Here is a 24,674-nt window from a genome sequence, read left to right as displayed (position 1 = left end):
ATTTTTCAAAAATGCGCATAGATGGTTTCCTTGGAGTATCTTGGTATACGATAGTAGGTTAATGTGGGAAACAATAAAAGATGTCGGGCCGGGACGAAATCGGGCCTCTATCTGAAATCGCCGAGTTGGTTTTGAATAACTCATGGAAAGTGGAAACCCTTGGTGATTTTTGCATTGTCGCAGTAAATTTTATATCTTTTGGCTTTTTCATATTCACAAGTAGCTATACAAAGAAGTCAAATATTCACAAGAGTGATTTAACAACTACGGTTAGACCATTGAACAACAAATTTTCTTTAAATTTCAATTTCAATTTCCGGCAAGTTTCGAGGGTGGTCAAAGAAGAAAAATCCGTGGATGGGGGCGTTCAGTTTGATAACTTTTATCAATAAAAGCATGTAGTGAAATGTTGCTCGCAATTTATGCTATCTGCGGCAAATCTACAATAAGTCACGTGAAAAAAAAAAGAAAAGCAATATAAAAATACTGGTAGTAAATTCATTTCATGAAATCTTGTGGCTGTACTTCGTCCGAGTGAGTAAACTGTTTATTGTCGCTTTATTCTTGACAACCGGGCCTAGTAGCCGACAGTCATTAGTGCTCTATCGTTGTAGGTTATTTCGCAGAGGGTCCTGTTGTGTATTTATACTATACTTGACTATGATATTACACAAAATGTACACTTAGGTTTGCAGACTTTTTCCCAATACTTTATATACACAATGAACCAAACCAACCAAACCTCTTGTGAAAAAATGACTGCAGATTAGTTTTGATTAAGTTTACTAAGGTCTCTATCACACTGGGGTTTTCTCAGTCTAAGTGAACGCTTATCACGAGATTGATCTCATAGCCAATGTTAAATTGGATAAGAAAACTATTTACAACGTGTTGTCAGAGTTTGAGGAAATTATAGACTCGTTATAAGTAGTATACCTTACATTATATTATATGTATGTAGTTATCATAAGAATGGAATGGTTTTGAATACCAAAATAATTTAATTTTATTTGATCATTTTAGACAAAATATTTAGTAATTTTGATAAAAATAACTTGTCTCGTTGATACAATGTATGAGGCCACCTGCGTTGATAACTCAGCAGACACTCGCGAAGTCTGTTCATCAACAAACGTGATAGCGCTCAATAATACCCAGTGTGATGAAGCCCTAACCCAGGACCCTGCATTAAAATTACCTATTCTATCAAAAGAGCGGTACTAGATTAAAAAGGGAATGGATTATGTAAATATATTTTAATACGTGGCCGTCTCTTTACAGGTCACTCGAGATCACTTCAGCTTGGACTTGGTAGGTGACTCGCCTCCTGGGGTTGCGCGGGGGCCGGCGGCCGGCCAGTTCGTTCTCGACGCTGATCTCGCTGAGAGTGTCGGAGTCCTCCCGGTACGAGGGTTCAGGACATAGACGCCTGTCCACGCACGGAATCGGTTCGTCGAGGTGCCGGTGATCCAGAGTTCGCATGCGGAAGACGTCGGGTGGGAGGCGTTCGCCACGGCGCATGTGCAGGGGGACATGCGGCCGGGCCCGGCATCAGGAGCAGCGGCCCCGCACGGCGCGGCCCCCCGCGCACCCCTCATGTCACAAGCGACACATCTCCTGCTGCGACACCGACGCGTACATCATCGTTGACACCGGGTACTGCAACACACATACACCCTCACTCTCACGCTCTTTCAAGCCCAAACTCAACAGAGGCTTACTTCAAATCGGCATTGATCGGAAAGGTAATATCCCTCTATTTGAAAGATGCTGACAACATTATCCAATAAACCCGTAGTACAACAGATTCTGTCTCACTGGCAGCCATTTAATACATTATAAGATAGGATTCGTATAGAGAGAAGTTTGTAATTGAAATACATAACTTGTACCGCACCGCGTTGCTTCCGTTCCAACCATCCGGTGTGAAGTAGGCCTTCGTCGACTAACAAGTCGGAGCAGGTGCAACTAATTGGGTGTTGTTTATAATATATATTGGGTTATATGGATGAAGGCTTAACACACATAGGTATCTGAAGCGTTGTTTTTGTTCTATTAGTGGGGAGCGTCAATTGAAAGATGATTGTTACACTAATACTTTCAGATCAGAAGGATTTATTGTACAAAACTAAGCTTGAAGCCATTATAGACATAATTCAGACGAAGAATGTATAATGCACCGATTAGCGTGCGCTTGTTGCGTGAGTGTGGACGCAAATGTTCTGGAGGCATGTCATGTGATTGTTAAGTCACTCCCTGCCCGACGATTAGTTTCGTAGAATAAAACTGCCAATTGAAATACATTCATGCAATACGGTGAATGGTAAATACGGACTAATATGTATAACAAGAAGTCCAAATTCAAAGAAATACATGAACTGTAAAGTGTCAAGAAGTAGAAGTGTACTGGTAAACGCATGCACCGTAGTAATAAAATACTTAGGTTATTATATTGAATGCATGAAGAGGGCATGGCATACTTAAGGGGAACACAATTTTGAAATATACCAAGTGCAAACATCAAGATGGGGTGGACGCACTGCGAAGGGCACTGTATAGGTGCAACTTGAGAATAATGACTCGCACGTACCCAGCGTTATAGTCCATAGTGTGTCTCAGGCAAAACAAATCGACGTTCAAATTTTGAAATATTTTTTCCCAATAAAAGTGTAGGTGTAAGTCACCCAGCATTCAGTTTTTAAAGATATCAATTTACAGTGAATCCCGACAAGGCACTTGGAAATTGGATGAGTTTGAAGAACGGGCTAAAGTGGGGCCGAATCGCTAAATGTAAGTCTGTTCGCAGGAGTTTTGTCTGATTTGCTGTATGCCCATCAGTTCGCTCGATGAGTAATATCGGCGTGTCGTGCGGAACTGAAAGAAAACAACAAGTTGATCACGAATGTAGCGCGGGCTGTGTGCGCCCGCGCCGAGTGCGTGTGAGCAGCGCAATGTGACCGCGGCACGAACAAGCAACGCACTCGACCGCACGGCGCAATCATACCGATACAGTTAGTGGCTGATTATGTATACGTGAACATTTAATCAAAGTATTTAATGCTAGTGTCGTGGCAAGTGTTAAGAGTGTGGTATATTTACCTGAGACTGCTTGAATCGTAGTTGCGGTTGATACTTGCGACGAAGTTTCCTCGGGCAGCAAGAGCACAGAATCCTTAGAAAAGCCCTGCAACAATCGGGGAGATACTTGGTTATATTGTAATTTAGTAACTGGCAGGCTATCGTAAAAGGCTAACTTTCCGATGTTGAAGCGTATCGATTAAACGTTGGGAACAGTCTAAATGGCGTGTGGTTCAGTGGTCGGCTTGATGAACTCGACTTGGAAGAGATAATTAAAGAGACTAAACATTCCAATTTATTGTATTGATACGTTTCGATTAATTTAATAATGAAAACATTATCAGAAGCCAGTCGCTTAGTAAGAAAATGTTTATTGGATTGGATATGTATCTGACGACGAATTTCCTTTCATAAACAGGTCCTTACGTCGTTTTAAATCCTGATCATATTTAAATTGTAAACGTTTATCAGCTAATAATAACCATTTCACTTAATGTAAAACCTAAAAAGGTCCCGAAAGTGTTAATTGATTAAATCGACTGCAATTAAAAGTAACTTTTCAACGGATTTTTAATTAACATAGAACAAGAAATTGAAAACAGTTTGAAGTAAAAACTCGATTAGCAACGTAATTTGCCTTTCAATAAGCTGAAGGAGTTTCGATCTGGCTTCAAACAAGTGCCAATTGAGATTCCAATAATAAACGAAAGATACAATAAATCGCGTTTTGCTTTCTCATTTTTCTGTGTCCATGGAATTAGTTGAAGTTCGAAAAAGGACGGATAATATAGGTAAGTACTCAAAGTAGTCAAAACTAGCTACCCTCATTAGGTTATTCTCCATACCCCTTCTCGTTGTTAGAGAGGAGCGACAGGTAGGGGCACGTAAGTGTGTACGTAAATATATTCTATTTTGTGCTTAAACTGAGATAAATATTATATTGTTATTTATTTATGATAGTTGGTGTTAAGTCGAGTATTACTGCTCGTAATTTGGTACATTTCTCACTCTATTTAGCTAAGCTGCGATGTTAAGTTGCCTCACAAACTTAAAAGGGCGTTGGATTACAGACTCAGTAGTTTACCAACAATTGTGTATGAAACTCTGAACGCTTGACTAATCTAGTCTGCTCAATTCATTTAATATTGCGTCTGTATGTAATTGTGTCACTTAATTCATAAGAGCGGGATAAATTGAAAAGCGTTCGTGAATTGTATTCATAATGTGGCAGTATCACGGTATGGAATTGTAAATAGATGGGTAAAGGATATTTTTTTATTATGATTTTGGTTTTGGTTCGTTTTTCTTTTTGTAATAATTTTTAATCTCATTTTTTTATGTTTATTTTCATTACGGATTCTGCCCTGTGTTAAATGTAATGTACATGTCTCTCTGTGCCTGTGGTGTCCGAAAATAATACTAATAATTTATTTCTATTTTCTTTCTTTTATCTATATAAAGAGAGCCAGTCTAATATAATTCAAAATAGGCTACTTGACAACCTAGTCAAATAAGATACTTTTTACAAAATGTCAAAACGAAAGTTCTCCTTGGAATTGGTATGGAAATACGGTACTGTGACGTCATCAATAAAAGCGGTCAAACGCCGTACTCATTGTTACTTAATTCATAAATAAAATTGGAAAACAATTCGAATAGTAAAATAAGATTGATTTTTGATCATCTTTGACTGGCTTCTATTTCTACGTTAGCATTTTATAATTTATCTTTGACCATGTCAAATACCCAATACTCTCATATTTTCTTATTGATTGATGTAAGTATTTATGAATTTTGATCGAGAATTAAGTAAACAGTGATTACCTACGACCCCACGTTTATTAATGACATCACTACTATGTTACTCGTATGTACTCCATACTAAATTTGCATTTCAATATTTCGCGAAGTAGGGAATATCTAAAGTAGTACGCAGCGGTTGCAGTTTTGAATTGTTTGAGAGATTGAAATTCTTTGCGCCTACGCTGGTTAATGAAGCCCTTTTGTTGTGCAAATGCAACGGTGGCTTTGAGTGTAGTTTGTATATGCGCACCTCGAACACAGAACAAAACACAAACCGAATAAACATGAACAAATTCGCGTCCCACACTGCAAGTTACCTTCACCCAATGCTTCATTACTCGACTAGGAGCATTCGATTATAGCAAAAGAGGTACCTGTTCAGCCTAATATTTAGGTATAAATCTTATTGAAATATTTACCTACTTTTTAGTAGTAAATTAGATCGCTAGTGACAGTTTAGCAACTGATATATACCTTTGTTTGCTTACATATCGGTGACAAATTTCAGTTTGACAAAGAAATAACAAACTAAGTACTTGTATATTACTTGTTTATGTCAAGCTCAAAGAAAAAAGTATTATATACTTAAGTACGTTTCTTTTCTGAGAAAATTTCAATAAAGTGCTAAAGAATTTTAATCCAGTATACATTTACCTGTTTAGGCAGGATATAAGGGTGCGGATCAAAGGAGTAATTCGTTGGCCTGATTTATTTTTACATAATAAAAAGACTGGCTGTCTCGGCCGAAGGTAATTTCGTTACACAAAGGCCCAGCAAACAAATAACGAAACATCGGTTAAAGTTTTTCCATTTTGTGGTGTACCTTCGTATATTTATTAGAAATCCATTCGGTACTAATTTCAATTACGATTCCTTACTCCATGACTGTGTATACAATTACGTACAACATCGGTTTTCGTAAGATATTTTTTTCTAAGACACTTTACAGTATTTTCATGTATGACGTAACACAAATAGTAACTTCGCCTGTTTCAATTTGGCGCATACATTTTTGTAAAAACGGTTCGTGAAGCGCATGTTTCAAAAAAGTATTTGTACATATTGCATAACATACAACATAACATAAAAGCCTATATACGTCCCACTGCTGGGTACAGTACACACACATGCACGGTACATATTACGATTAAAAAATTGTTATATATTATAGGTATAAATAAAACAAGTAAATTATTTTACAGACAATATAACTTGTAAGAAGTATATTTGCCATTTCAGCCAAATTGTATGTAATTCTAAAATAATAAGATAATAAAACAGAAGCTAATGGGCGCCTTTGAATAATGTCCTGGGAAAAAAGACCCTCTGTTAAATGTTGTACTTATTTTAATTTGGGTAAATGTTGTGTCAAGTTAATTCTTTGAGAAAGGTACCGCTTGTGAAAGATGAAAGATAATAAAATCAGTGTTATGTATGACTGTCGTCAACAGGTGTCACTACAAGATAGTGTTAAGCTGGGAAATGTTAACTATTTGATGTGGTTTTGCACTTGTCCAAATACCGATTATTTAATTTGCACTGACTAGTGTAAAAATATATATTTATTTGTCACCCATTAATTCCAAAAGCGTTTAAAATTCTAGAAGTTCCTCAAGCTTTATCACAGGAACGTTTAAGCTAAAATCGTGTATACGTTCTTCGCAAAAGTAAATTAAAAAGGCAGGACGGTTTACTTACATAAATCGAGCTTTGCGATAATATCATCATCATCAGCCCATTAACGTCCCCACTGCTGGTGCACGGGCCTTCCCTATGGATGCATAGGGAGATCGGGCCTTAAACCACCACGCGGGCCCAGTGCGGATTGGTGGTTATTAACGACTGCTACTGCAGCCGGGACCAACGGCTTAACGTGCCTTCCGAAGCACGGAGGAGCTCGAGATGAAAACTTTTTTTTTTTGTGGTCACCCATCCTATGACCGGCCTTTGCGAAAGTTGCTTAACTTCAACAATCGCAGACCGAGCGCGTTTACCGCTGCGCCACCGAGCTCCTCAATTGCGATAATAAAACGACATAATTAGGAATATTGTAATCTGGCAATCCCAGTTCCGGGCCAGTAAGTAGTGTAATCCGGTCTGGGAAGAGTATATTATCCGATATTTTCATGTGGCACGGTTTCCGAATTCCAACCAGAACGCAGTCACGGGCGGAATCCTAGCACAGAAAAAGCATTGTACTTATTGTTTACGGTATTATATGTATGACGTAATAAAACCATTATCGTTTAAAAAGAAACTTGCTAGCCTTTCGAAGTCGGCAAGTTAGTTTTGGTGCTGAAAATACCTTTGTTGGATAGATATCTTAATTTATGAAGCTATCAAACTGAAAGTTGCGCTGAAAACGAAAGCGTTGGCGTGGCTCCAAGATGGTTCAAGGGCGAGAAGTAAACATCAAGAGTCAACGAGGCTACGATAGTACAACCATGTTAGGGCGGCATTATAATGTGGTGCCGCGCCACATCGCAAACGTTACACCGCATTTAAATTACATTAATAGGTAGTTATTGCCACTTGCGGCAAATCTACAATAAGTCACGTAAAAAAAAAACACTCTGTATGAGAGACTTCTTTTTTCCTGCATGTGGTTTGTTTTCAAAGCTCCCATACAAGATTTCCGAATAATAAGAAGACATGAAGAGATTTTGCTTTTCAGAAACATTTTATGTACTTATACATACATTACTGTGACATTTGCCTATTTATTCACCGCACGGTTTTTGAAGCAGCCGTACCTTAACTCAGTAAGAAGATAATATTTAGCACTACATTTTAGGAGTATGTAGGTATAATTTTATATGTGAGTTATAAAAATTTTAGGACGTAAAGCAAAGTGTGGTAACGTATGAAATGTTATTTTCTTGTTATAATTATAATAGCTAAGTTCAACTCAATATACAATGTTTTCAATTAAGAAAATGTGTCAAAACACCCATACCGCTCTGTTTTAGTGCCAAAAACAAGTGCAAAAAGAAGTTTTCTGCAACTTAAATAACTTAGTTCTAATACAGCACTTTATTATAATAATAGTAGTCTTGAATAACAACCTATTTTTGATAGACTAATAATACAACTTACCTACTTATTGCAATATTTAAAAGTTACAACAGACAGACTGTGCGATAATTTAGCTCAATTTAATGATAAAGTATCCATGATTTCCAAAGGTTGTCCGGATAGAGATATGAGCATATCGGTATGTATCTATGTAAGTAATGAGATTTCCTATTTATAAATCGGACAACGATAAAACCATAAATTTTACACTTACGTATCGTGTATTTCCACGGAAATGGTGGGCGTTCATGGGCATGCAAAATACCAATTTGTTACACTATTAATTGGGTAAGTATGTAAGGTATTTTTACATATTTTTTTATTTAAATAAAATAAAATGTTATGTAATTAGGTATTAATAAAAAAGCTTAATTTTTTTGCTTTTCATGCAGTTGTTAATCTTTTACAATTTTTAAAAAATATCTCCTGATATAGGCTGAATGACGTTTATACTTTTGCTTTAGCTTAGTTTACATAAAAAAAAATATTGATATTTTGTTAGGGTAATGTGCCTAAACTGTGGGCGGTCCGTAAGAATAGTCAGGCCCAATACGATCGATACAAATAACATTTTATTAATTTTTCATTTATTTTATAAAGTTTGTATAGTTTATACTTTCAATATACAGAATGGAGGTTAGTGACCCTCATTATTATTGAAGTTATTTCATTACGTTTGTTAATGGCACACTCGTAGGACACCTTACCCTATTGATGACCACAGATTATATTAAATTTTATATATTAACAGACAGCATTTGGCAACGACAATTTGGGTAAACAGACTTTAGAGGTCACAATGTGGAAGTCAAATAAATTCACGATTATTGCATAAATAAACAACATGCGGCTGATTTGAGAGCTAAAAATAGAGAAACAGAGACGAAATCTCGAAATGGTTTTAGAATCAGCGTAAGTTTTTCGTGGTAAACGATTAACAAAATCGTTGAAATTATTGCACAATCACAATAAATTCTTATTCAATAAATCCGTAACTTTTGAACTACATGGTCATTGTAGTGGCAGTCCGTTTAGACTTTGAAAGTGTTAAATGAAGGCTACTAATAACAAACGAAAGTATCTACAAGGGCCTCGACGTATTACCCCAGTCCTGGAATATGGTAACATAAATTATATATCTAATTAATTGGGTCGTGTACTAGTTTTAATATGAACAAATTATGTAATTCTGATTACTAAATTGACAGATCTATAACTAACGAAACACATTTTCTTTTTTCTATTTAACTTATTTATGAATTTAATCAAGAAAAACGTAATAATAAGTCCGTCATTTTATAACGTTTTTATATGACGTCACCGTGTGCTTTATCATACAAATTCTTTTTTTTTTCCTTTTGCCCATTTGTGGGTCAGGCTAAGATCATAAGACCATGCTGCCTAGTCTTCAGTACTTACATTTCCTTTGCGGTTCAATTTCAATATGGAAGGACTTCCGTAGTAAATTATTTTGTCAAATCCGAAATATAACGTCTATTGTAATTTAGTGTTTTGTCGTTAAGTAAAAAGTAACTGATTTGACTAGTTGGAAATTGGCCTATCAATAGCACTATACAGCAATCAACGTAAGTGTCACCTACATCACGCTGACAGTTCAGAACAATAGACATTATCGATCAATGGGCAGTTCAATACAAGTTCTCTCGTGACAAAACCTCCATGATCTAATCTTGCGAATCTGAACACAAAGCTAGTCATGATGTGATGATAATTACCACAGACCGAACACGCTATTGGAGAGATAACAATTCCGTGGCCTTTGTACAGTTCCGAAAATTCCGAGATTTACTTTCGTCTATCCCAGGGTTATCCAATATTAAGATTAAAAAGAAAAATTGGGAATATTGTGCAATGCAATATAAAAACGAATTTGAATATTCAATCAGAGACTTTCCAGGCTACGTTCACCATAAACAACATAGATAACGCTGTACAGGTTTAACGTGATAATTGCCTGTTTTCTCATTATTCCAAAATACAATGTATTTATTTATTATGGTACATCAATAGCAGTACATACACAAACACACAATATATAATACACAGGAAAAGTTCCGGTATGCCTACCAATTATAGACGCACACAACACTAATAATAAAAAGTATAAACTAAAGTTAGCAAATTAAAAAGAACAATAATTGAAAAAAAAATTTAGAAAAGAAAAAGCAGATCGTCTAAGCTTTCTTTAAACAACGTTTAAATGGTATGAATGTAACAGCAGAAGCATAATATAAAAAATATTTGTTGCTTCATATTTGAATCACATTATGTAGGTATAGGATTGTGTTGCTACCTATATGTTTACCCTCTATTTATATGCCTGGGTGTAATAAAAAGGCCATTCATACTGCGGCACGCTGAGGGGTGAGGATATGGTATCCCGACGTGCCGGCAGAGTAGGGGAATGATTGACGAAAAAGTAGAAGCAACAGCAAGCAGCAATATATATATAGTTTATTAAAAACACTTCACAAAACTTAGTAACATAGTCACAAAAATAATAGTTCACAATATACATATCGTGGCCATATCATAGAATTGATCATTTCATGAAATGATCGACCATTTCATGAAATGGTCGTATTTCATGAAATAGAACAACATTCGTTGGCCACATCATGATGTGGTTTGGCCAGATCAATGAACACAAAACGTTTAACGATATGACCAACTAAATGCATGATTACTTCATGATATGGCCAAACGTTAGCGATCATATCATATTTATCATATAATATTTTGATATAATATGATTTATGATATAAAATAGTAACATTATCCACCGGTAGTGGCGCTGGTGTCGCTTTGTTTATGTTTTGCATAATGGCGGCGGACAATAATTATTCTTGTGTGAACGCGAATAATACGAATAATAATGAGCAAATACAAGATAAAAGTGCATTGAAGCAATGTTTTGACACTAAAGTGAAAAGAAAAACTCGTATTAACAGTAGACAGCAACTTTATTTTTATTTTTAGGTTATATGGCAAATAATGAAGGTCGAGTGACCACGCTAAGTAAATCAATGGACTATTATTGGATTTCAAAATATGATATAATTAAAACTGCGAATGAAGAGATATTAATTTTAAAAAAGAAAAATATAGACGATCCTACTGTCCGTAAAGTTTCTTTTTTTGACGTGACTTATTGTAGATATGCCGCAGATGGCATTAACTACTTGAAACAGGATTCTATTAAAACGCATAAATGTTTTTGTCATAATTTAAATTATCATAATCCTTTTTTTTATAATTTTTACAAGGCATAACAGTAGGTTAGGGTGCGGCGGGGGTGGCCCTTGGGCCACCCCTACGCCGCCAGTATGTTTATCTTACACACGAAAAGTATACTGAATGATGACCAATGGCATGAAATAGTGTCAAAAAATATAACGACGACTTCAAAGCGAGATGCAGTTACGGCGTATATGTCAACTACATCAACACTCCGTTAATCGAAAACGACTTTTTAATTTTTAATTGACTTTTAAACATTTTTGTACTTTGTACTAGAGTAATACATTAATTCCTATCTTATTTCGCGTTTTTATTACACCACTTATCATGGACACCCTACATTAATGATATGGCCAAACGTGGATGGAAATATCATTAAACGCTGACGTTTCAACGATATGGTCAGTTGAAGTTGGCCATTTCATGAAATGGTCGATCATTTCATGAAATGGTCAATTCTATGATCTGGCCACGACATACACATTTCAAAAAGATTCAAGACTAAGGATTTAGAGGGCACGGCCCTAAACGGTATAATACGAGGGGAGGTCAAAAAGTTCGCGGAATGGAGGGGTTGGAGGGGGTTGGTTTGCTCGTACAGGTAGCCGCTAGTTGCACACCTCATTAACAGTATATATACCAAGTTTGAAGCAAATCGGGTCATTAGCGTTTGAACTATCGACCAGCAAACAAGTGAATCGGGAAGAACTCAGCGAATATGGAGAAAATTGAACACCGCGCCGTCATTAAGTTCCTCACCAAGCAAGGAAAATCCGCTCAGACGATTTTTCAAGAGCTGTTAGCAGTTTACGCGGACTCTGCCCCTGGTAAAACCATGGTTTACAAGTGGCATAGTCTTTTCAAGCAAGGAAGAGAGTCGATTGAAGATGACCCCCGCTCCGGACGGCCCATTGAGGCCACCACACCGGAAATCATCGAAAAAGTAGAGAAACTTGTATTAGAAGATACCCGCTTGAAGAAGAAGCAGCTTGCAGCAATGGTCGGTGTATCCGAAACAAGTATTTTAAATATCCTACATCAACATCTTGGGATGACTAAGGTCAGCGCAAGATGGGTTCCAAGAATGCTCACGCCACTTCAAAAAAGCGAGCGTGTCGAGTGTTCTCGCCAGTTTTTAGAGCTCTGTGGAGAGAATAAGGAAGAAGTTATGGCCCGGATTGTTACTGGAGATGAAACCTGGGTTCACCACTATGAACCTGAGTCGAAGCAAGAGTCGATGCAGTGGCATAAAAAAGGCACACCTCCTCCAAAGAAGTTTAAGGTGTCACAATCGGCCGGAAAGATCATGGCCACTATTTTTTGGGATACAGAAGGTATTTTGCTGATTGATTATAAAGATCGTGGTGTGACTATAACGGGACATTACTACGCTTCTTTACTGGATAGATTGAAAGAGGCTATCAAGGAAAAAAGAAGAGGAAAGCTGTCAAGAGGTGTGCTCCTTTTGCACGACAACGCACCCGTCCACACGTGCCATGTTGCGACGGCTGCCATTCACCGATGCGGGTTCGAAAAATTAAACCACCCGCCTTACAGTCCAGACTTGGCCCCCAGCGATTATTATTTGTTCCCAAAAATGAAAAAGGAACTGCGTGGACGAAAATTTGGCGATGATGAAGAAGTCAAGTCTGCAATTTCGGCCTATTTTGACAGCAAAGAGAAATCTTTTTTTTATGATGGAATAAACAAATTATTTGATAGATCCGGAAAATGTGTTAAGGTTAAGGGAGAATATATTGAGAAGGAAAAATAGTTTCGTGTTTAATTTCGACCCCCTTCCCCCTCATTCCGCGAACTTTTTGACCTCCCCTCGTACACTTGTTGTTTTTATGAAGGTCGGAGATTCAGTAAGTCAAAAGTGAGTAAAATGAAAGGAAAAGCGAATGGAATGGAATGAGAATTTCGTAATTTAAAATGATGATGGTCCGAACAAAAGGTCAGTATGTGCAGAGTTTGTACTCTGCTACAATACCTAAAAATAAAGATAAAAGATGCATAATGTCTGTTATACATGGAATTAGAAGGTTAACGAAGGAAAGTCTGTACAGCGCCATCTATATTGTTTTTGAGGAACGTAGTCTGAAGAGTCCATCATTAATACTTTCTTTTGTGATAGACACTTTTAAAGATTCACGCACAACGGAAGTGTTTAGTCTAATATTTTTATGATTATTATTTAGTTTTCAACTGCATTATAAGGATAATTCTTGGAAATTAAATGTATTAGTTAGATCGGAGGACATTTCGCTAGGTACACCCCTCCCCTCAATCAACCTGTAGGATGCTTGGTGTCAGGAAGCTTGCTCGCTCCTGTATAGTATAATTTGTCCAATAAATTAATCACTAAGTAATCATTATCATTATATTATTGATATATAATATTATTATATTATTGTTTAAGAGGGAATAGTGAGTTGGTCTGTGCATAGATCTGTGTTAGACATACAGGGTGTTAGTGACATCGCAACGAAGACTTTGATGATTCGGACCTTTATTTTGAGTAATTATCAAGTGGAATTTTGCGTCGCCTGAGTATGAAACTGAAAATAATTAAAAAACGTCACTAAATAATGCACTTTTCGACTGGAAATTCCACTTGATATCAACTCAGAATCATGGTCTGAATCATCCCCCTCAGTATTAATTACGATGTCTCTAACACCCTTTATAGACAGTCAGAATTATATTTTAGTTGTATCTTACATAATACTACCGCCTCTATACTTACTACCGCCATAAAACAGACAATGATGTCATTTCGGGACGTGCTGTAGCAGAGCTCAACAACACGTACTTTCAAATATCTTTTTGTCCCAATTTGTAGGTTTATGTGGGCCTTTACTATAGAGACTATAATATGAGAGCCTTTGATGTTCGCACAATAAAAACTGAGCTTGGTAGCTTTATGAATTTCAGTATGAGTGAGTGTGAGTGAGTGTCGTTGCCTTAGAGTAAAAACCATGTAAGCGCATTTTTCAAGAAAACCTCGATTTCTTTTTAATTAATTTTCAATCCGGGAAAAATTTATATCACAAAATCAAATTTTATCTCGATTGAAACTAGCTTGTCTATATGCGAGGTTTTGTTAACAAAAATCACATTGGAAAATGGTTCTACAAATTTATGAGTTCGCGTGGTTTTTATTATAAGGCACGATAGTAGGCACACTTCTTTATAATGTGTAGTTGTTTAACAAAACGCTAGCGTGTATAATCACGGGTTGTTTCAAGACTCATTAGGGACATTTCACACACACTCAATGCGAGTAGACGGACGTTGCGTGCCCCATACTTTTACCGCGAAATAATACTTACCGTGCATTATAATATAAATGCGCCCCTTTGACAGTTATGTTCCAAAAGAAAATGAAGTATTTTTAAATAAGTATATCCCCTCTTCATTATAAGTAGGTACGTATACCTTTTTAACCTTTGTTATTTACAGCTAGGTCGAGAAGGAACCCCATTTACAAAATGCAAATTAGATTGGATTTGACGCGTTATGAGGACCTACAGGACTAGGTTCCTAGCTTGACATGTCAAAGCTCGCTTGGAATACTAATAAGATTAAATATTTGCTGGAACCCAACATTTAAAGGTTTTGCTATGATCTCTATACACGAGAGGATATGTGATAGATCTGAGAGAGAGATACCAGGTAGCTGCGTGATTTGAATTCAAATATCTTTCGACGTCATGTATATGTCGCAGTCGGATTGTATAATCCGCTGTATTACATTACGGCTAGCTGTTTCCAAAAACAGGGCCGTTATGTAATGCGGCGGTTCAACGATTAGCTGTATTGAATGCGGCTAAGTAAAAAACCGCCTAAACGTATTCGTCGCCATACGTCATTCAACACGGCTAGCCGTAATGTAATAAAGTGAGGGATTAGCCGCCTCTTCATTTTTTAGTTCCGATTCTTAACACTCATGGCGCTGCCTGTCATAACAACAACAATGGCGTTGGATGCAGAAAGTGTGTTATTAAATAGCGAAATTACAAGTGAATTAAATAAAGGAAACGTGTTAAATATGTCGGTAAATAGTGAATTTAAGAACAATTTTCAAGTGCAATTAGAAAAAAAATATTATGGTCACCCTACAATTTAAGTAGTAGTACAATGCGGCTAAACGTGGACCGCTTTATTGGAGAACGTATCGCAATGACAATACGGCTAATCGTTGAACCGCCGCATTACAAAACGGCCCTGTTTTTGAAAGCAGCTAGCCGTAATGTAATACAGTGGATTATACATACAATCCGACTGCGACATACTTATATACAAAGGTGTAAGGTATAATGGGGATGGTGTAGTTATTCAAAGACCGTAAAAAATAAAAAAATAAACCAGATTTGAAACATTGTGTTTTATACGAAAATCGCTCTTAACGTTTCCATCGCCATGTCACATTTTTTGTCCAGCTAAAATGAAACCAACCTACTTTTTAGAAGAAAGAAATGAAAAAAATAATAAAAACGCCCTACATTCGGACGTCATACGAGTTAGTAAGCCAGAGGCCGGTATCTCGCATTATAATATTTTATTTCGCAGCACATTTCCGGGTTGTTGCAAGTTGTGACAATAGCAACACCAAGTTGGCGGTACTTCGGAATTCACCTGCGGTCCGGAAGCGGATGTGCGGCCTTGCCAACCAGTAGCTGTAGCATAGCTCCCGCGTATCGCTCGCGACATGGAACCTAATATAGAAATGGTTTATAAATATAAATGAACCAACAATAGGTATTGGTTTATTATAATATATAGCTAATAGAGCTTTTTCATTTAACTAACACTATATGCGTATAGTATAGAATACTACGGCTGCAGTGGGAATACATATCCCTTCCCAGTAGGTACATTCCCATAGAATAAAATAGTGTTTCTTTACCCCAAACATGCCGACCGCGGTAAGCAGAACCATACAGTGCCAAAAGCACAGCTAGGACACTCTTTACAATAATCTCGTCCTTAACATGGACCATCATACCCCGTGCGAGCGAGACAAACAGTCTGCGCGCACTCCGTTACTCCTGAACGGCTTACTATTTAAATATAATAAGTTTTTTACATAAAATAAAGATTTGCCATATTCAAAATATCTTCTGGTACTAAATTGTAAAAAAAGATTTAAATAAATACATTTGTACCTAAAATAAGTTTCATTAAATAGATCTATCGTAACTGAATAATTATTATGATTTTATTTTATTTAGATTAACATTTTACCTAAATGTTGGGTACTAAGCGTGGGTAATTATAAAACATTACTGGTATCCCCACGTGCGTTTATCTGACACAATGGGAAGGTTGAGGTAGTGTTGTAAAAATGAGCGCTGAGCGTCGAGCGTTTAGCGCTGAGTCGACGCTTTGGAGCGTTTTAGACTCGAGCGTAAAGCGCTTGAGTGTTTAAGGCTTGCGAGCGTTGACGGCTCAGACTTCTACGCTCGAGTCACGCGCTCAAGCGTCTGAGCGTTGTATTAATATTTTAATATTTCATTCGTTTAATTCATTCATCATTAAAAAATAGATCTAAAACCATTTTATTTCGCGTATAATGTATAATACCTTTTTTTAACTATTCCTCTTACTAATTACTATTCAATCTAGACGCTCACGTTCAAGCTTGAGCCGAGCGCTGAGTCCGGCGCTCGGAATAGACTTTTTCACTTAAACGCTCAAGCCACTGCTGAAACGTCAAGCGCCTCAGTCGAGTCCCGACTTGAGCTTTAGCATTCTGCTCGAGCGTCGACTCCATCGTTTAAGCGCTGACTCGAGCGGTTTTACAACACTAGGTTGAGGGGAGTTGTGTCAGGTGAGACTATGATAAGGACAATAAATGATTGTCGGTCTTTCTTACGCCTTCGGACTATTGAATTAGTTCATCTCTCTCACTTGTGCTATTATTTTTACCATAATCCCCTTCAGTCTAATTCTCCTTCCAAGTTTAGGTAAATTTACTATGGTGGTCTATAGACTGTCCCTAGTCATCATCATCATCACTAGCCCATTAACGTCCCCACTGCTGGGCCTTCCCTATGGATGAATAGGGAGATCGGGCCTTAAACCACCACGCGGGCCCAGTGCGGATTGGTGGTTATTAACGACTGCTAATGCAGCCGGGACCAACGGCTTAACGTCCCCTCGTAACGTGTCCCTAGTCATTTTCTTTTTATTAAGTCATTGTTTGAGTAAGTCTTGTTCGAGGTAAGTCATCACTGCGAAAGCCAAGTGCAGTGTTATCGTCGTAATGTCATCCTCTCGGTACGCGAGTCCAACTCGCACTTGACCGATTTCATTTTTAGTTACGTAAGTACTTTTGATGAAAGTAAGCAACACGGTAAAAATCTAGACTATTCTCACAATGTAGCGTAAAAGGTTTAACTTATATTTGCATAAACTTGTGAAACTATCGTTGTTCGAGAGTCGTAAACTAGAAATTACTGCTCAAGTACCATTATGTCCAGCGGTATAGCGGTGTACCAGCTTTATTGCTGTACATTATTAAAGTGGGCGTTCACCCTTATAACAAATGAGTATGAATAAAATGATGTCGCTACTTATTAGCGTGTAGGTACTACGTTTAATCCGGATTTGGCCTATATAAGGGACAACGTGGGGTTAAATGGACGTTCATTTTTGTTTATTTTTTGTTACATACGAGTGGGGTTTTATGTTTATGTAATGTAAGGACCGAATGACAATAAAGACACTTTAGGAACTCTATACTGACCCCGCCGTCGTGGTAGCAGTGTTCCCTCTTTCCGCGCTTATCGCCCACTAGTGATGGTTGATTCTTTCAAATACAATCCTCTCAGACGACTCCCTGAGCCTAGGGTCATGTTCAACAGGGCACCCTCAGATCTGTTGTTTTAAATTTTGTATCGGGTGAGAGCCCTCAACGCTTCCCATTTGCCCGGGCAAGTAGAGAATGCCATCCGAAGCAAAATAACGTCGACGCTTTACGAAAGTATACTTATTAACAAAGAACGAATAACAATAATAGTTTCTTTAAGAACACTCATAAAGTAAACGCTCAAGGCGACCAATCTCAGAACATTTGAACAACCACGTAAGTATCTCATATTGAGTAAAACTTTGATAACGCCGACAAGTTTAAAAGCAAATGCGGTGGTGTCATGCAACCGCTCCCTTGTGGCTGAACAGTTTGAAGTTCCCTTGCATTTTCATCTTAGTTCTTAGTTCTCAAGTAGGAATGTTGAGATGTATCGAGTTCTGAGACGGCGCGGAATCGCGGGAACTTCACACCCAACTGATTTCGAAGGTTACTCGTTTGTGCAAGTAGATACGCTCAGACTTCAGAACTTACTTACCTATACTTGTCACAAACGTACGTCTGATAAATATAGTTTCAATGTGAATTGCTTCTTATGAAGCTTAGTTATTAACAGCCTCCGTGGTGTAGTGATTAGAGCGTCAGGCTCACGATCTGGAGGTCTGTGTTCAACTCGGGGGATATTGGCGAAAACGCTTTGTAAGACTGTCCTTTGTTTGATAAGGACTTTACAGGCTTGAATCACTTGATTATATCAATAAGTTAGATGATTCCGTGCTTCAGATGATCCATACCGGTTGATTGAGGGGAGCCCTGCAGAGGGACGTATATCCCTAAATTCGACGGGTTTATGTTATGTTATATATAATACTTGTTTTATACTATGCAGGGTTGTCTTTATCATCTGGTTGGTTGTGGGAATAGGTGTGTGTGGGAATGTAAGTTGTTGCAAGATTACCTTCGCTTAATATTATAAAGCCATAATAGTTGTTTTTGATTATCTACGACTCTATGTTTGAATACCTTTATAAAATATTATGACGTCTGTATTAGCACCGCATTTAAAGCAAATAAAGAATTCATTCTTCATAAGGGAGGTTTAAAAACAGTTTTTTTTTGTTTATATTAAAGGCAGGACGGGAATTGAAAGTGAATACGTACCTACAACAAGTTTACGAGCAACGTAACAGCTTTGCGTTTCGCCGGATGGACAAGGTGTTTCTAGTTGTCGACTATTGCACACCTATTCTCATGAAAGCGGTAGTACTCGTACTTTTTAAATTATATTTTTTTACTGCAGCTCCAAGCCATGATAGAAAGATTTTGGCGAAATTTTTAAAAACAATTTATATTTAACTCTAAAGCGCTTTTCCCTTTCTGAACGTTTAAGTAATTGGAGATCAGTCGTTTTTGGATGTCATAAACTTATATTTCAATTACCTGTGATAATGGATTTTCATCTACGCCGAATCCAATAGTCTTATTCCACCGCAGCAGTTTGGTTGTAGAACCAAACACTATATAATATTTTCTAGATAAGGGTAAACCTTAGACCACATCGTCGCTTACCATCAGAAGGAGGAGATTATGGTCAAAAGCGAGCTTATATTATTAAAAAACACACTCCTGCGTTCAACAAGTGTACCGTATTGTTGAACACATGTCTCATACTACTTAAGCTATAAAAAACCTGTCGCTACGGGAGCGTTATTTTTCGCTGTGGCACAACGGCTTGATCTATAAGCTTTATATTCTGGGAATGCCTGAATGCCTTGTGCACATATACGAGACTTCCTCTCAAATGGAACCTTTAGCTACCGCGTGGAAGGAACTCTCTCGTCACCGCACCCGATACATCCCTGAGTCCCACAAGGCTCCGTTCTCTCCCCTTTACTATTTTCATTGTATACTAGTGACATTCCCAAATCCCCAAATACCGATCTACCTTTATTCGCGGATGACACAGCCATCTATTCTTCATCCCACGGTCGAGTTATGATTACCGGGATTTTCTAACGCGCAGCCAATGCCTTGGGCAAATGGTTTCGCAAATGGAAAATCGAGGTAAACCCGTCAAAAAGTGCAGCGGTATACTTTTCAAATAAGGTAAAACTACTCTACTCGACTTGCATCCGTCCGATCATGACCTATGTAGGTGTAGTTTTCGTTCAGGCGACTCCCTCTCAAATCCAAGTGATACAAAATCGTTTCATGCGAAAATAAATAAAGCAACGGGAGCTCCGTGGCTCTTTTGCAATTAAAGTCTGCACATTGCCCAATGGCTCAAATTAGCTTCAAAACATTTTTTCGATTCTGCTTCACACCAACCAAATCCCGGCTTCCGAATACATCGCTTAGGGACGGTACAGAAAAGTATAGGCGCAAAAGGACGTTATATACAATCCTGATAACCCGGTTACTCTAGCTATAGAGGCGGCTAATTAGCTCGCGTTACCGACCCTGCCGGCGTGGTCGAAGATTTTCATTCGGCGCTTACCGCTGTCGACCCGCTGGGATCGATTAATTCTTTCAAATACGATTCCCTCAGACGACGGCCTGAACCGAGGTTCACGCGTAACGGGGAACCCTCAGGCCTGTTGTTTTAAATTTTGCCGAGTGAGAGCTCTCAGCTCTCCCCATTTGTCCGGCCAAGTAGTTAATGCTATCTGCGGGAAATCTATAATAAGTTACTAAATAAAACGTGTTACTGAGGTAAATAATTTACGGGCGATAAACTTTTTCACTTCTTCTTATAAACTAATAATTAATTCAGTACGTTGCTTTCAGGGCGTATCAAGCGGTTCGTAAACATCGACCGATGAGCGCTATTTTCTCGCTAGAATAAATTCTAATTACAAAAGTAACGTAAATTAAGGATAAGCCGTGAGTAATTATTATTTCAATCTGTAGGTAAGCCAACGAAATGGTGATGAAGAACGTAATTCAATAAAAGAACAAATTCCGCAATAAAGGCTTATAGCTCAAGCCACAGAAAAAGCTTTAAAAAGACAATGTAATCTGGGTTAATTCTGAAGATTACTGTGGCTCACATCGCGTCACTATCGGGCCCTGGCCGCCGCCGCCTTGCGCAGCCGTAAACTACGTTTTGTCTCCCTTTGTTTTGTTTCACTTAACAAAGACACATGGGTTACTGGGCGGTGCGTAATAGCCACTTATGGGTCCTTTTAGTGCCGCGCCGCTGATGTTTCACTTCTAGCGGCAGAACCGCGCGTTCGTCACATTGTTTTATACTCTGCTTAACTTACAAGTTTACACGCGTCAACAAAGTATTTGTTTGAATGAAACAATCAACAGTTAATTTGCCGTCTAGTCTCTAAAGATCGATGAAGTTGTCGATTCAGTTTGTTTATAGGCAATTGTAAGCATATTTATTTGGCGGTACACACCCGCTGCTCCGGGAGGCGGTGCGCGCGAAGAAGACAGAATACCCACAATTTGTGGTACCTATTGTCGGCTGACAAAAAGCCGTCGTTTGCCCAACTCCATTTGGCGGGCCGATCCGGGGAAGTCGTAAGACGTTTTTATTTCCTACATTACGGCGCCGCTAGTAAAATTCAAAGTGATTTTTTGTTTTTCCCTCGACCTAATGGTGCAGTTGGCGAAACGAGGCACAACGATAATGAAATATGAAAGAAGCTTTCAAGTATTTAAAACCGAATGGAATTGCCACTGCGGTAAGTACTTATTAGACTTAATAAAAACTGAGATTTGGTTTGAGTAGACGGAACATCATCAATCAAGTCGGTCGAGCGCTGAACAAGTTCAATTGTGAAAAAAGGTTTTATTTTAAGCTTTCAAATTGTTCCGCCAGATCAATTGTGGAATGAAAAAAATCTAAAAACCTTTTGAAATAGTGTTGTGGAATCATGGACCGGCGGCGTCCTATTCATTCCCCGGGGGTTCCTCGTGTCGGAAAGGTTGAAAAACTGTTTATTGTCAACCCAATTCACTATAAAATTTTGTTTGTACTTACAGCTTGCGCGTCTTGTTATTTTGTGCATTTATTAAAATATTATAATTTGAGGGATTAGAGTGATTACGACTATTAGGATAGTATATAAGTATTTATAGGTACTTACATGATACTATTGGCTCGATATCAAGGCGCTTTCAGTCTCAAAGAGGCTGTGCAACAAAAGTGTAGAGTACTTGTAGTCGCTGTCGGACAAAAGACGATCTACATCCGCTCCGTGGCGTGACACAAGAGGCTTATAGTCACACATACGCCCGCCGATTTGTAAGAATTACTCGGTTATCTTGGATATTTAAATAAATCGGGATTTGGATCTTTTTTACTTACTTACATAAAAATACCCTATCCCCAACGTCTGTATTGAACTCCCAGCCAGCTATGTGTAATTCAATGTAATAGGGGGCGAATCTATAGGCATCAACGGGACACAAAATCTGGAAAACACGTGACATCAATTTGGAATTTGAATTTGGTCACATGATACCGTTACCTTTAACTATTGTGAATATACATGCGGGTACAACAGTAGATTTTATTCTAATTTTACAGTGTTTTACTTCTAGTATTAGTCTTGTTGCGTTAGGGAGTCCAAAAAATAATGGCGGCTAACTTGAGGAATAATTTTCAATTTCCTTAGAGCCACCTCGAGGATGGGATAATTTTCCGACTCACTTGCCGCTGTAATTGCTGCCCTTCTTTTATTTAATCAGATATTCTGGGGCCAGATGCAAAGCAATTGTATAACGTTTTAGTCTGATTAGAGCTATCTGGGGGACGGTACAGGTGCGAACATTTAGCTCCGCGAAATTGTGTAAAGTTACATTCAGGTACCATTTATTATCTTTGTTTGAAATATTTAAACGTTGAGAATGTCGAGATAAGGAGTGGTACTTTCAAAAAAGTATATCTTTCGTTTTTATTTTTCCATGAGTGCTAAGTAACTTAGAGTAGTATAATATTTTAGTAGGTAGTGGATGTTATTTCATTGTGTCGAAATTAATTAACACATAACTTGCAATATAACCGTACTTATCTAACCTAATAATTCTTGACGAGTTATCTTGATCACGGTTTTTGGTAGTTACAAGGTTATTTATAGAATAGAGAAGTGACATCTTGAGATGTAAATTTCAAATAAGGTTTAGAGAATAATCTAAGGCTGAATTAATGGTAATTTTCCCTGTCTAAAGAGTCGTTGAGTTCCTCCCTTGTTTTGACCGGAAATTTCAACAGCGGAACCCTAAGGATTAGGTACTTTAGAGAGGTGACGATCCTACCAGTACTTTCACTTAAAAGATGGGACATTTGGACGAGTGAGTCCGAAGCGTATATTATTCTCGAGTTACAAATTGAACCAGTCATGAGCGAGTTAGTAGAAGATTCAAGACTAAAGTGAATAAGCATTTGCTAGGAAAGCGTCATCCACCCTAGACCACATCGTCATTTATCATCAGGTGAAATTGTGGAAACGTGAACCTCTATCTCTCTCTCTCTCTGTATTTAAGAGCTGCGCTCATGTCGGTGAAGTAATCGCCTTCATTACTCCATAATATAAAACTATAATCCTATATTATTAAAAAACACTGGGGGTTCTGTCCCAAGATCTCATCACCTAAAAATCATATTTTTTCGACAAAACAAAATTAAGTATAAGCAGGTAATATTCATTTTACTATGTATTATCTTAGATTGAACAAATGTTTAAGTATACAAAAATATACAAAATCAAAGCAAAACATATAAGCAGCAATGTTACATTATTTATAATGTAATATTTCTGAGAATACATATTAGTTCATTGTTCTTACAGCTATTTGCAAAACTTTATCGATATAACGTACATTCGCAAACTGCCAATAAAAAAAGTTGAAATATAGGCACACACATTATACAAGTATAATGTGCCTGCCTAAATAATACTTTATTTCACGGCCAGCAACTTTGGATAAGCTTCTTTAACTTCAGAATTCGGAAGGAAGGAAATTAATTTGCAGAGTGTTCGTACCTAATTAGTGTAGCGAACCCAAAATTATTGCAGTTAGAATAATGCAGAGTACTTTGTAGAATGATAGTCTAGCAATTGCTGATGCAGAATTAGTGGTATCGTCCGGATGATTAGTAAACATTGCTTAATATAACATTAGCGAAACGTTCGTAGAATTTAAATAGAGAACGCGCGTTTTAAAAGTCTTTCCTTTGAGACAACAACAACTCCTTGGCATTAAATTATGTAGTTCACGGTTATTAAAATTCAACCTGAAAAGGCCAAGAGTGACGCAAATATCTGGCAAGATATGGCGAGGAATATTTCAAGGTAATCTTCATTTGCGATCAGAGGTCGGCCGTTTGACATAGCACCAATATTCGTCCCTCGTAACCCGATTAAACCCTAAATACTAAGGGACATTAAATATTTTACTTGGCCCGTTCTTTGCAAATCCAATAAGTTGGCGTCGTTGGCCCCAATCTGCCAGGGACCCGTCACACAATAAATCACAAGCTACGCCTGGCTGGCCATAATAAAATTTATCTACACAAGGCCTTTTCTAATTAAATTAATTTGAGTAACTAAGTATTGCCCTGACATTTTTAAAGGTATACTCGCGTCAAACTTGTGTCGACCCTGTTGAAGAAGGCAACAAGATA

At 37.7% G+C, this 24,674-nt stretch overlaps 1 protein-coding gene across 1 annotated transcript in view; it reads right to left on the bottom strand.

The window, feature by feature from the left end:
* Positions 1–1,458: 1,458 nt before the first annotated feature.
* Positions 1,459–24,674, bottom strand: part of LOC126379747 (dopamine receptor 2-like) — a 42,439-nt gene continuing 19,223 nt past the window's right edge. Inside the window, exons 2-3 of the mRNA XM_050028564.1 lie at positions 3,100–3,184; positions 1,459–1,659 (exon numbers count right to left, since the gene is read on the bottom strand). Coding sequence (XP_049884521.1) covers positions 1,600–1,659; positions 3,100–3,184 — 145 coding nt within the window. The 3' untranslated portion in view covers positions 1,459–1,599. The remainder of the gene's footprint in view (positions 1,660–3,099; positions 3,185–24,674) is intronic.

Source organism: Pectinophora gossypiella, chromosome Z (genome assembly GCF_024362695.1).
Source record: "Pectinophora gossypiella chromosome Z, ilPecGoss1.1, whole genome shotgun sequence".
NCBI lineage: Eukaryota > Metazoa > Arthropoda > Insecta > Lepidoptera > Gelechiidae > Pectinophora > Pectinophora gossypiella.
Note: the sequence above shows the minus strand (reverse complement) of the source record. Positions and strands in the feature narration are given on the sequence as shown.